The following is a 14,414-nucleotide window of genomic DNA, read 5'->3' as shown; positions in this document are numbered from 1 at the left end:
AAGTCTGATATGAAAGGCTTTTCTGTATAAGAATAGAACACTTCAGTTGGGAGATTTGATAGAAAGGAGGGTGGCTTATGTTGTCTTACTTTAAAAAAAAAAAAAGTGTAGAAATAAACTTTTCCAAACAATTTCCATCCACTTAATTTCCTGAAGGTAGAACAAAGAAAAACGGTCAATGTTTCCATGTGATTCTTGAGAGAAGTACGGGTTAATTTTGAGTATAACTTTTATTTCTGAAATGTCTTTTTCTCTGCTCCTCTCCATGTAGCTATGCTGCGCTGATAGCCGACTGGCCTGTGGTGGTCCTGGGCATGTGTACTGTGTTAATTGTGGTATGTGCCCTGGTTGGAATATTAGTTCCAGATCTTCCAGATTTCTCTGATCCATTGCTGGTAGGTAAATATTAATCAATTGTACTGTCAAATAAGTCTTTTTGGTTTGCTGCTCTTTCAGTAATACTGGTAAATTGCAGATGCAAGTGCAGCAATTGATACATTCCTTTTAAATTGAGATCTGCCTGGAGGAAAAAACTGACTCTGGTCATGCCTTAAAAGGTTCCCTGTACTATGAATCTGTTTGGGAATCAGTTTCCAGAGAGATTCAGTTGGTAGTAGGCTTGCAGAAGCAAGTTCTTTTGGGTGAATCCACAAAAGAAATGAGATGGTGAAGAGCCTTGTAATTCCTGTAATTAATTATTTTTTAAAAAGTATTAAATCTTGACATTGGAGCAGCTAATGGTGATACAACGATGACGTTGCCATCAGAGAGTGTTATCCACTAGTTTAAATTCTTTTTGCATTTTGCTGCTGAAAACTGGTATGTCCTTCAACAGAAGTGCTCTATGTTGAATAATGTAAATTCATCCCAGTTTAGATGTACAGCACAGTACAACACAGACCATACGTTCTAACTCAGATTTCAAAGAGTTAGGGCCAGGATCTGTTAAGGGAAAGAAGATTCTAAGTGCCTTCTGGGGGTGAAATGACATCCAGATTTAAAAACTGAAAGTAATTTTTGTCAGATTCTATTGAATATCCCACTCATTTCTTACTTTTCATGAGCTATCTTACCCCTGAGTAGCTTTCAGGACTTTTCTTGAAAATATTGTATTTAATCATTATCCTCAAATAAAAATATACTGTTCTTGTAAGTTACTGTTATTTATACTATAGTAGCATGTATCTGTACGTGTCCATATGTAATGGATGTTTCTTGAAAACAACCAAGTTATTAAAATGGTTTCAAAATCCTTTTCCAAGTTATTTAAAGATTTACCTTATTCTTGGAGAAATTGAGAAGGTACACTTGAGTGCTTTTTAGTCATATTTAATCAGTAAAGAGTGATACTGAGATGCAGTAAAGGTCTTTGTAGAACATCCTTGCTCTGAAAACTAAGCGTTGAACGTTGATCAGTTCTCAGGGAGAGAAGTAGTACATGCAAGAATTCTTAATTCCTTGTCGCTCTATACAGTTGGTCGTTATTTTGTCTCATCTGTCATAAAGCATTTTACCTTTAAAAGTAGATGCCTGGGGAAACTGTGCTTCATAATGAAAACTGTCCATCACTTTGATCATGTTTCCACTTTCCTGTTTGAGCTAAGGAATGAAAAGTATTAATGGAATTTTGTAATGTTCTGTCTTAGGGTTTTGAACCAAGAGGGACGGCCATCGGACAGAGATTGGTCACATGGAACAATATGGTGAAAAACACAGGATACAAAGCAACGCTTGCGAACTATCCTTTCAAATATGCAGATGAGCAAGCTAAAAGGTGTGTATTAAAAATGCATTTTGTTTTATTGAAGTTTTTTTGTGTGTACATAGCACTTGCTCCGATAACCTCTGAAGTTAATGTATATACTGCCACTGATTTCATATAAATATTGAATCTAGTCTCCTACAGTTCTTAAGGCCTTTCATATAGAACTAGATAGTTCCCATCACAAGCTCTTTAAAAGAATGTATCATTTTAGTTATCTCTTTGAATTCTGTATAATTTCAGTACTGGTCTCAATGTAGTTTCCTTTGAAGTCTATAATAACAAAAAAATAGACGAATGTTTGCAGTTTTGACTACCAAAGTCACGTAGTATATGTTTTTTCATATGTAAGAGCTATGAAGACGTGTGACTTGTTTGGATACTCCTTTTAACATTCTCCTTGCTAAGGTAAGGTAAAACTATTTATTCTGTTTTAGTCATCAAGATGACAGATGGTCAGATGATCACTACGAAAGAGAGAAGAGGCAAGCAGACTGGAACTTCCACAAGGATACCTTTTTCTGTGATATTCCAAGTAAGTGGAGAAATTATATAAGGAAAGCTGAAAACTTCTAAACATGCTGCCAGTTGAATGATTTCTGAGCTCTTCTGTGTATTGTATGCCTTATTAGGAAGATATTTTTTGACTAGTGTATTCATGATAAGCCCCTTCTTTCTACGTGCAGAAGTCTCTGAAGAAATTGGACTGAAATGTTGTGTTCTGTTGATTCTTCCTAGGAAGCAACCTTATTTACATAAAGTGCTTCCTTTAAGTGGTTCTGTTTCCTGTAAAGATTTTTGTTAGTTATTGGTAATGCTGATAATTGTAAAAGCAGTGTTTTTTGTATGGCTATAGAGGTAGCACTTAATTGACCCTAGGGAAGGCGTTTTTTATCTGTGCCCTTAACTTAACTAAAAAAAATCTAAATCAAAATACTTTTCCTGTATGTGTCCTAAAATACATCCACAAGTCATATCTTATCCAGAATTCAGGGGATTGTTTAGGAAAAAAAAAAAAACAACACAAAAAAACTACACACATGCAAAAAAAAAAAACCCAAACAAAACACCCCCCTCCAAGAAAGAAAAACCCAACAAAACTCCGCCTTAAAGTACCTAAGGTTTATGAAGCTGTCTAAATTAAACTAGAGGACAAAAAGACAAAGTTTATTGACTTTTTACAAGGCATACTGCAAAACTTTGATAAGTCCTGTTCTGGCAGCAAACATGCATTAGCAGATGTAGATCTTGCCTTTATTCATATAATGACCTGGACTCTTTTGCAGCTGCTTCAATATGTGAGGACTGATAACAGAGCACAAAAACGTAATTGTGAAATTATTTGTTTATATTACTTGATCTGAGAGACCCGTGACCAGTAAAAACCAGAGTGAAAAACAGATCTTTTTATTTATTTTTTTTTTAAACAATTATGATATGGTCTTCCACCTAAGTGAGAGGATGTGAGCAAGGTTGTAATTTCTGCTCCTGTGAGCAGAACCAAATTAGACTCAGCGTGTCTTGTGTAAGGAAGAGGAAATGTAGTCACAACTCTACTGAGCATTAATTGCAACTTGAAGCAAAATTAACTCCTCTTACCCTGCCCACTGTTTCTGCATAGTCTAACCCTCATTCTTTCCACCACTGTTTCTGCATAGTCTCAGTTGTGGCAGTCATGAAGGAATTGTGCTTTGCCAGTCCATTATGTAAAGAAAACAGTTGATTTCCTCTTGACCCATTTTTGTCATTCCTGGTATCTTTCTTTGTCTGCTCCAGGATCTGCAGATTTCATTTTCCTTGATCCTAAAGCACTACCCCTGAGTCTTTTCATTACAGTCTTGTGAAAGGCAAAAATTCTGTACATTCACAGCAGTGGGAAAAATCCAGTCTTTTGGTTTTTGGAATATTGTAATTAATGTGATAGCGTTTCTTAACACAGTGTTATACTGTGTTACACAGTGCCATATATTTGTGTTTGTATATATTTTTCCCTTGTTAGCTATGCATAAAGATCTCACTGTCACTAAGTAATAGTTTCCTTTCCTAAAAGTTGTCTTCTAATAAATGTGATTTAATCTGTAATTTAAGCTGTGTATGTCTAAACTGTAGATTTCGTAAAAATGGCCTCAAGGATATCACAGTAATTTCCAATGCAGTCATTTGCTTCTAAAGCAAAAACATTCTTGTAGAAACAGCTTTATAATTATTATTTATATTCCCACATTACTTACTAAATCAGCCTTTGATTACTATTATCTGTGTACTGCCATTATGCTGTGCCAAGAATTCCATAGTTTGCTGATTAGATCTTTTGATTTTTATTTGTTTGGCATATTTCAGAAGATAGTTTGCTTGAATAGAAGTCTGTAGAGCTTCTAAGTGGTATATAATATGAAGATACCATATTTACTATAAGCAGCTTAAGGAAACTGAAACTTTCATGTGGACTGAGTCTTACCAATACATAGCTCATCTTGAAAAAGAGGTGGATTCCCATGACCTGACAAGGTTTCATCTGTGTCATTTAAATGGTGAGATTTTGCCTGTCTTTGATACCAGACACACCCAAATAATCTATAAACCCCCCCTTCCTGTAATTTCAGGTGATCGCTATTCACGAGTGGTGTTTACCTCAACAGAAGGAGAGAATTTATGGAATTTGAATGCAATTAAGTCAATGTGCAATGTAGATAACTTGAGGGTAAGTAAAGCTGGCATTTAATTTGTTTAACTTGCTTATATGAAGCATGTATTTGCAACTTTTGTTTTGCTGCCCATTGCCATTCAGTAGCATATGAGAAGCCTTCACATTGTTCACAACCTTTTTGAATGGTCAATCAGCATGCAGACAAAGTTAAAAAAACAACTTTCAATTTGTACAGTCAGATTATATAGAGGAATTTATTTGGTTTTGCTTCTAATACCATCCAGAATGGGGTGGAGGAGGGTTGCTTTAGAAGTTTCTTTGTAGAAAGGACTGTCTTAACTCTTGCAGTGTGTTTCCTCTAAGAATATTATTTCATGGATTTTTGTTCTTGTTTCCCAGCAAATCAATTTTTCTTGCTTTTTCACCTTCAAGTGAACTCGCTGCATCCTCATAGCATATGCATTTTTCTCCGACAGCCAGTGGGACACTCAGATGTTTGGGTTTTTGGGGGTTTTTTTAGGTTGAAAGAAAATAGGTTGGCAGGTGGACAACAAAGGAACATAGATACAGTAGCTAGAAATATAGTCCAGTTTATTAGATGTGGATAATGATACTTCCAGAGAATAGTAATTTCTCTTTAAAACTGAGAAAATTAAAAAAAGACGTTTTCACCTTGTCTGTCTGGCTCCTTGTGCACAGTACCTTGCATAGTCAAAATAACCATTGTAATAGCCAGCTTCAGAGGCTACCATAGCTGCTTTTACATGTGTTAGAAGGTAACTTAGCACTCTTGATTGAAATCAGTGTCTGGTTTCAACTGAGGATCAACTGACAAAGGCTAAAATAAAATAAGCATTCAGGTGGCATGTTCGTGAAATATGTTTGTCACTTGCTGGAAATTAGTACATTTTTTTTCCTTTGAACTGCTGAGTAATCATAAATTTTTGTGTACTGGTGACTTTGTATGGAAATAGAGCAAGATGTTTTTCTTTTCTTAATAATTATATGTTTATTTCAATTTTTTTTCTCCTCCAAAATGAAAATAATCATAAACAATTAACTTCATATTATACGACTTTTATTTCATGAGGAATATTTTTATTATTAGATTTATTGTTGCCTTTTAGACAACTGTATTAATTTAGCAAATTCCTGAACTGTTTTCCTTAACAGCTGGCATTTGCTTACTTAAAATGTTGAGCTGTAGTATTGAGCATTGTATAATGAATCTCCCTTGGCAGTCTGCTGACACACATTTTGTCCTGGTTGGCCTCTGGTGTAAGTGGTTTTTATCCTTAAGTGCTTATGAAATGTTCCTTATTTCCCTATCAGAGATTATTGCACCAGCAGGATGGCTCCTGTGATTACCCTTTATCTCTTTCGATCAGAATGAGCCAAGTACAGTATTTAAACTAACCTTGCTCACTTCTGAACGAATTGAGCTAGGGAGTGTTCATACTGTCAGTTCAATGAGGAGATACAGCAGAGAATTACCTTCTAGAAGGGTAAAAATTGAGAGTTAGGGGGAAGATGCTAATCTGTGCTTTTAACTGTAGAAGGTCAGTCGCATAGACTGCAGGTAAATGCACATGTAGGTGCAGGTAAATCCCAGGTAGTGTAGATCATTGCGAAGCAATGTAGTCTGAATAAAAAAAAAAAGAAAAATATTTCTATATAACAGAATAAGGACAGTTAATTACCTTTGAAGATTAATCTTTGTACCGGTTGCATTACTCCTGAGGAATTTTTCTTTTTTCCCTCACTATATGCACACTTTGATAGTAACATGTTATTTCAAATACTGCTTTACTTAGTGAGGGAAGGATTAAACTACTTTACTTCAAAAAACAAGCACCATGCATCTTGTATCCATAAAAATAGCTCTCCCTTTGAAGTAAGAACACTGCAGAAAATTAAATGTTGGCTATTTCAGCTGCACCCACATTTGGGTAGATATTTATAAATAATATTGTTGCAGATACATCATGTTTCTGTGGAACCTCTTTCTAATTTAGGTGTTTACTTAATAATATAGTAATTGAACATCTCAGCTGAGCAGAATGACAGTGCATCATGATAGCAGCATTGGGTTTTGGCTGGTTAGTAGACAAAACAAATTGATATAGATAGGTTTTGCAATTATTGCTGATCTATATATGTAAATTTATAGTAAAAATTAGATATTCAGGGCTCAGGGCTGAAGCTTTTTTCATTAATTTTTTTTTAAATGCTTGTTACTTACAAATAACATGTCTAAACAATTTTAACACTTTCTAACAATATCTAAGCACTTCTAACACTTTGTAGAACTCATGAAGTGCCGCGATATGCTCCACTTCTGAATGCTAAGTTCTGCTAGCAGCCAGTCCCTGGAGAGGATGCTGACTTGCACTGCAGCTATCAGAAGAAATTGATGACTTCAGTGACCTTCTGGTCTTACAGACTCTCTTCTGGCTGTAGTTACTCTTGTTGTTCAATTCATACTTGTTTAAAGCCACAGTTCTGTTTAAATAAGTGGCAAAGCTTTCTGTATTCAAAGACAGGCAAATCAGACACCATTTTCTGGAAATGCAAACCTTAGAATCCATGTACTTTTCTGAAGATAAGCAGGATTTCAGCACCACTAGTTTTTGCTTTAGTACAAGCTAACAATATATCCCCTATGTGTTAATTGTATTCCCATCTGCTTGTAACTATTTTAAATATATGTTTTACTGACACTTCGGGGCTCCATCCTGCAGCTGCTCAGCATATGCGAGTCCTATAATCTTCACGGAAACTTTACATATAAAATAGCTATAGGAGGTGTTTTAATTTTTTACTGCTTAAGAAGAGCCTTTTTTTCACCTGTTAATTGCAGAATGTTGTCCCCATAAACTGTAAACAGTTATTTTATAAACTTCAAAGACTGTAAATTATCTTTTCAGACTGCTTCCCCAAAACTGTGTATTTGTGATTCTTTGTTCCTGCTTAGACCAATTCAGGCAGATCTGCCCACAGATGCAGCATGTGTGCAGGTTGCACGGCTTAGTTTCCTTACTTGTTCCAAAATAAATGAAAGTTTTGCCAGTGGCAGACCAAATCTGGCAATAGCAAAATGGCCTTTTCAGTTCCTTTGGATCACCAACAAAGCCCAGTGCTACAACATATTAACATTTAATGTAGTATTTTAATGAGCTATCCGGAGCTAAATTTTGTATTTTAATTTCTAATTTCCAGCTGACAGCTCATGTTACTTTATCTTTGGCAACAGTTACTTTACCAGTGGATGTTTATGGCCTGCAGCAAGTGTTGAAGAACAGCATATAAACCTCATTGTCCCGTCTTGAACTTGAATACTTCAAGAAGACAATACAATCCTTTCCTCCCAATTTGCCTATTATATCCTCATAGGATTAACCTGGAGATGTGCCATGAAAAATACAGATATGCTATTCCAGTGCTTCCTTTTATTTAATAGGTTGTTCAGTTTTTCCTGAGTTTGCCTGTGTGAGTGTTTTTATCTGGAAACAATCAAACATGAATTATCCTGGTTTCTTGGAATGCCAGTTTGTTATTGTTCAGAAACTGGTTGACAAAATTAAGTCCATATTACAGTTTTTATAACTGCCATGAGAATCCCTAAGTACAGGGTTTTTTTGTCTGCATTATAAAGAATTGCTAATAAGAAACCTACGTAATTTTGCTAACCAAAAAAAAAAAAAGCTAAGTGGTATGTTTCAGATCACCTAAATTTAAAACATACATGGATAATGGTTTCAGGGCCCAATCCGATAAAATCTTAAGCACATGGCTTTATTAATGTTGCTCTATTAGTATGTGTTCATTCTAGAATCAAGACTTGATCAAGACTGAATTTTTACATATATCTAAGTATTTGAAGGATTAATTCTAATTTGTCACATATAACAAGCCAGAAGTTCTGGCTTTTAAGACTTATATTCCCTGTACCATGTCAAGATTGAGTTTTCCCAACTTGAGAAAACTTTCCTGATCTAACCTTGTTACTTAAGGGTTTCAGTTCTATTTTATAGAGACTCTCAATTTTGCCTGTGGTGATTTAGCTAAATCATGTTCTTACTGGTGTCAACTAAATCTGGAATATTCTTAAAGTGAAAGAAGAGTATCCACATAAGGGATTAGCACTCATTTTGCTAAGGAGATTCCTTAACCAAAATGTTTAAACTGTTATCATTTTTGAAAAGCTCTGATAGGAGTTCCTAGGTTTTGGGCAGTCACTTGAGCTGACAACAGGAGTCCTCCCCCATGACCCAGCTCTGTGCCCTGCCTGTACTTGAAACGGGTGCCTGCTTGTCCCTGTGACTTCTCTGGCTTTGCTGCTGCTGCATCTGCCTCCATTCCACTCCTGAATCAACACTTGGAACTTCATCCCGTGGTGGGTGCAGCATTCAGAGGCATGAGTGCTGTCTTTGTGCAGCAGGGCTTATTTTGGGGTGCTTCATGCCACAGCGGAATGATCTTGCGCTTGTGCCTTCGAAGTCCGGCATGACTCAGGGACATGCAGTGCCTGGGTGGCAGACTTGACCTGGTTGGGGGAAATGTCTGTCAGCTGTACGAGAGAGCTAAAAAAGACCCAAAAGTTAAGGTTGCAGAAGAGAGGTCAGATGATGGCAGTTGTTGTAAAGCTGTCACGTCCTTCCTTTCTGGATGGTAAGTGCCTGCCTCTCCTAGGAACTTCAGTGTGTGAGTCCAAGCAGAATGGAGCTTCATTGTTGTATGGCTGATTGTTTATTTTCAGGAGTATAGCATGAGATAATAGAAGACAGTTAACAGTCCTCAGTCTGGAAAAAAACCACTTCAGTGCATCTTCAGACAACAGAATTACAAAATTCTTAATGCTTTTGCCACTTTTATGCCACTGTGACATGTCAGTATACTGAGTTACTGCTGGTTTAGTCTGCTGCATGTAAGAGGATGCTGATCAAAAAAAAATGTGTGTGGAAATAAGAATTTAAAATATTTACACGAAAGGACTGTAAGCTGAATTTTCATCACTTTGGGATTTTTTTTTTTGTGAGTGAATGTTTCTAATAATTGAGACTGTTACTTTAAACTGGATTTTTTTGCCCTGCCTGTCTTTATACAGATCAGATCCCATTCCCATTTTGGCGATCTCTGCCAGAGAGCTACTGCTGCTTCGTGCTGTCCCAGCTGGACACTGGGCAACTACATTGCTATTCTAAACAACAGGTCATCGTGTCAAAAAATTGTAGAACGGGACGTCTCTCACACCCTGAAGCTGCTTCGCACATGTGCCAAATACTACTACAACGGAACACTGGGGCCAGACTGCTGGGATATGAACGCCAAAAGGAAGGACCAACTCAAGTGTACAAACGTGCCTCGCAAATGTACCAAGTACAACGCTGTTTACCAGATCCTTCACTATCTAGTGGACAAGGATTTTCTAAGTCCAAAGACAGCTGACTATGTCTTACCAGCTTTAAAATACAGCATGCTCTTCTCTCCAACTGAGAAAGGGGAAAGCATGATGAGTATTTACCTAGATAACTTTGAGAACTGGAACGCTTCTGATGGTGTAACAACCGTCACAGGGATTGAGTTTGGAATAAAACACAGATTGTTTCAAGATTACCTGTTGATGGATACTGTGTATCCTGCCATAGCCATTGTAATTGTTTTATTAGTTATGTGTGTATACACGAAGTCCATGTTTATCACGCTGATGACTATGTTTGCAATAATTAGTTCCTTGATTATTTCTTATTTTCTCTATCGGGTAGTATTTAATTTTGAGTTCTTTCCATTCATGAATCTGACTGCATTGATTATTCTTGTTGGGATTGGAGCAGATGATGCTTTTGTCTTATGTGATGTTTGGAACTACACAAAATTTGACAAACCTCATGCTGGAACCTGTGAGACAGTGAGCATCACATTGCAACATGCTGCTCTTTCCATGTTTGTCACAAGTTTTACTACCGCTGCTGCCTTCTATGCTAACTATGTCAGCAATATCACAGCAATCAGGTGTTTTGGTGTTTATGCCGGCACTGCCATTTTGGTGAATTATGTTTTAATGGTTACGTGGCTACCTGCTGTAGTTGTATTACATGAACGATACCTTCTCAATATTTTCAGTTGCTTTAAGAAACCTCAGCAGAGGGTATACAACAACAAAAACTGCTGGACAGTGTTGTGCCAGATGTTCCACAAGATTATTTTTGCAGTGTCAGAAGCATCCAGGATATTTTTTGAAAAAGTTTTGCCATGCATTGTTATCAAATTTCGATATATTTGGCTTTTCTGGTTCCTTGCCTTAACAGTTGGTGGAGCGTATATTGTGTGTGTAAATCCAAAGATGAAATTGCCATCGTTGGAGCTCTCTGAGTTTCAGGTATTCAGGTCTTCTCACCCATTTGAACGATATGATGCGGAATACAAAAAGCTTTTTATGTTTGAACGTGTCCACCATGGAGAAGAGCTCCACATGCCGATTACAGTAATCTGGGGTGTCACACCTGAGGATAACGGTGACCCTTTAAACCCTAAAAGTAAAGGAAAGCTGCAACTAGATAGCAGTTTTAATATTGCTAGCCCAGCTTCACAGGTTTGGATTTTACGTTTCTGTCAGAGGTTAAGAAATCAAACATTTTATTATCAGACTGACGAACAAGACTTCACAAGCTGCTTTATTGAAACATTTAAGCAGTGGATGGAAAATCAAGACTGCGATGAGCCATCCCTTTACCCCTGCTGCAGCCACTGGAGCTTTCCATACAAACAAGAAGTTTTTGAATTATGTATCAAGAGAGCGATAATGGAGCTGGAAAGAAGCACAGGGTACCATCTAGATAGTAAAACCCCAGGGCCTCGCTTTGACCTCAATGACACCATCAGGGCAGTGGTGTTGGAGTTCCAAAGCACCTACCTCTTCACACTGGCTTATGAGAAAATGCATCAGTTCTACAAAGAGGTGGACTCGTGGATTTCAAGTGAGCTTAGCTCTGCTCCTGAAGGTCTGAGCAATGGTTGGTTTGTGAGTAACCTCGAATTTTATGATCTTCAGGACAGTCTTTCTGATGGTACTCTTATTGCCATGGGTCTTTCAGTTGCTGTTGCATTTAGTGTAATGCTTCTTACAACTTGGAATATAATTATAAGCCTTTATGCAATAGTTTCAATAGCTGGAACTATTTTCGTTACTGTAGGCTCTCTGGTTCTTCTTGGATGGGAGCTAAATGTGTTAGAATCTGTCACTATTTCCGTGGCTGTTGGCTTATCTGTAGACTTTGCTGTTCATTATGGAGTGGCTTATCGCTTAGCCCCTGACCCTGACCGAGAGGGAAAAGTAATTTTTTCTTTAAGCCGTATGGGTTCTGCCATTGCAATGGCTGCATTGACCACATTTGTAGCTGGAGCAATGATGATGCCTTCTACAGTGTTGGCATACACACAGCTTGGCACTTTTATGATGCTTATAATGTGCATTAGTTGGGCTTTTGCAACATTCTTCTTCCAGTGCATGTGCCGATGCCTTGGACCCCAGGGCACTTGTGGCCAGATCCCACTACCAAAAAAACTGCGGTGTAATGCCTTCTCTCAGACCTTTTCAGAAGCTCAAGGAGGCAGAGGTCAAAATAAATCACATCCTGTTAGCAAATACCAGCTGGACTCCAGAAGTCAAAAACCAGAAATGGAACATGAGCACTATGAGCTCGAGCCTCTGGCGTCACAAACCGGTGTCTGCAACCCTGCAGAGAAAGTGACTTATGAAGAAACTCATATCTGCTCAGAGCTCTTCAGCAGCAGGCCCCAAAACATGTGTATGCCTATGCATTCAGCATATAATAGCGAAGTGAGTAAAAGCATAAAAAATGTTAGTAGTTCAGCTATGCTACAGACTTCTGTTGACCCACACACCATATGCCCAATCTTCTCTCAGAACAGGCAGTGTAGCTGTCCCGATGCATATAAGCAAGTGGCAGTGACATGGAGTCCGCACTCATGTCAACAGTTAAGCGATACCTTCTGTTACCAGTGTTCTCCTTCACCAGGAACTGTACAGATCCAAAGCTCTGTAGCTCCTATAAGCGCTTTACAGCAAGCTGCTGAAGGTTACGTGCACCCAGTCCAGCACGTTCTCCACTGCAGTTGCCTTCAAGGAAGGCTCAAAAGAGCGATGACACAGAACTCTCTGCCCAAAAATTTTTTCCTCCAGTCCGTGCAACAGTTTCAGGCACATCAGAGAATAAACAGGACAGATTCACATGCTCATCAAAACCCCGAGGAAAACATAAGAACTGTTCCAAAGGTGATGAGCTCCTCACAGTTCCTCTGCCGAAACTCAGGACCTCTAGTAGTGCGTTGCTCTGAATGTGAGAATGGTGTATCAAATAACCAAAAGGGATTCTGTCAGCCGACAGACAAGTGTGATGAAAAGGGTGGTATAGAAGCAAATGGGGTTGAAAGCAAGAAAGCCTCTCTGTCAAAGCAGAAAAAGAAAGCTGGGAGCAAGGTAGATCAGTGTTCTTTGCCCAATGACCGTGTTTTGAAGGCTGACCAAAATGATAGAAAACATCTGCTGAATAGGTCAGTGAGAGAGGCTTGCTACGAGGGTTGCCGAGAAAATTCACACTGTTGTAGCAAGGCTATCGCAGTGAAGTGCAATTCTGTTGACTGTCAAATGCCAAACATCGAAGCCAATGTGCCTCCTATGTTAATGCACCCAGAACTTTCCAATGAAAGTTTGTTAATAAAAACACTATAATTAATCTTTAATTTGGCAATCCTGTGTCTTTCTTTTAAAAGTAAGTTTAAAACACTGAAAAGGAAAGTCCTGAATAAATACGAGTTTGCATTTTGGAATGAAAAATGTATGTTATGGAACAGTAACATTTATACATTTCATAAAGCCATTGCGTGTAGTAAAACCTGATGTTGTCCAGAATGTTTTGGTTTTTTTTTTTTGCTGCAATTCATAAGGTGGATTATGCTTAATTTAGTTTTCGTCCCAGGGCTTTGGAGTTTGAATTCTCCTTATAAACCATCTCAAGAAATGAAGCATTACAAAGGAACTCTCCCTTCTCTGAAGCCAGGGCTTGTGAGCTTGGTAACGTTTGGGACAGACTGAGATTGCCCTGTTTTCCAAGTACATCATTTGCCTTTATTCTTACTGCTGCCTTGGGAGGCTTGCGTGCACCTTGAAACAGCAGCAGTACTGTAACTGTGTTCGTTCAGGATTGTCTGAGACACCAGTTCTGCAGGGTAGCCTGTTTGGGGAGTATATTAAAGAAAAGCTCTCAGAGGTCAACAGCACTTGCACTGCCATTGTTGCGTGTCTGTGTATATAGCACGGTAAAACATTTAAGCTGCCCTTTCTGGCAGTTATTGTATAGACTTACCGTTAAACACCAGGGAATACAGGTGGAAATGATAGTTAAGTGAACATTATTTACTTCTTGGTGATGACAAGAAAAGTTTAACTCATGTGTGTGACATGTGTGTATATAAAATCAGGAGTTATAAAATTGGGCATGAAATGCCTTGCAATGCTGAACTTTTTCCCACAAAGTTTGGAAATTAGAAGTAAATCTGTTGTGGAGAAGGGTGTAGTTAATGCACATGTTCGAGACTTACTGTCAATAGTGTCAGATTAAGTCAATTCAGAAGGCTCAAGCACATAAATTAAAATATTTTACTCTGAGTTTTCTTACCCAGGGAAGTTCCAAGGTGTAGTTGCAAATACTGAACTAAACCATGTATCCAGGACATTGGATTTCAGACATTGGGTTTGCGTAACTGCAGGGTGTAGTCAGATGGCAGCTACGGTTTGGCCGTGGGAATGCTGCTGGTCTCATCATTCAGGGAGAGTGGATTTGAGAGCTGGAACTGTGTAATATGTCATAATTGGTATGTACCTTAATGACAAATCTCCCTTCTTATAATCATTTGGTTATGCCGATTATATTGATTTACTACACGCAGATAACAGAAGATAAATGTCATGAACTGGTGTGGTAT

General features: G+C 38.0%; 1 protein-coding gene across 7 annotated transcripts in view; it reads left to right on the top strand.

The window, feature by feature from the left end:
• The window catches only part of DISP1 (dispatched RND transporter family member 1), a 90,580-nt gene extending 77,408 nt beyond the window's left edge, over positions 1 to 13,172 (top strand). For all 7 annotated transcript variants that reach the window (XM_086744950.1, XM_086744952.1, XM_086744957.1 and 4 more), the window contains 5 exons: positions 272 to 395; positions 1,647 to 1,774; positions 2,200 to 2,297; positions 4,366 to 4,463; positions 9,517 to 13,172. In XM_086744950.1, coding sequence (XP_086601076.1) covers positions 272 to 395; positions 1,647 to 1,774; positions 2,200 to 2,297; positions 4,366 to 4,463; positions 9,517 to 13,161 — 4,093 coding nt within the window. In that variant the 3' untranslated portion in view covers positions 13,162 to 13,172. The remainder of the gene's footprint in view (positions 1 to 271; positions 396 to 1,646; positions 1,775 to 2,199; positions 2,298 to 4,365; positions 4,464 to 9,516) is intronic.
• The last annotated feature ends 1,242 nt before the right edge of the window (positions 13,173 to 14,414 follow it).

The sequence above is a fragment of the Chlamydotis macqueenii genome, chromosome 3, assembly GCF_036417535.1.
Source record: "Chlamydotis macqueenii isolate bChlMac1 chromosome 3, bChlMac1.mat, whole genome shotgun sequence".
NCBI classification, from domain to species: domain Eukaryota; kingdom Metazoa; phylum Chordata; class Aves; order Otidiformes; family Otididae; genus Chlamydotis; species Chlamydotis macqueenii.
This window is presented reverse-complemented; position numbering and strand designations above follow the sequence as displayed.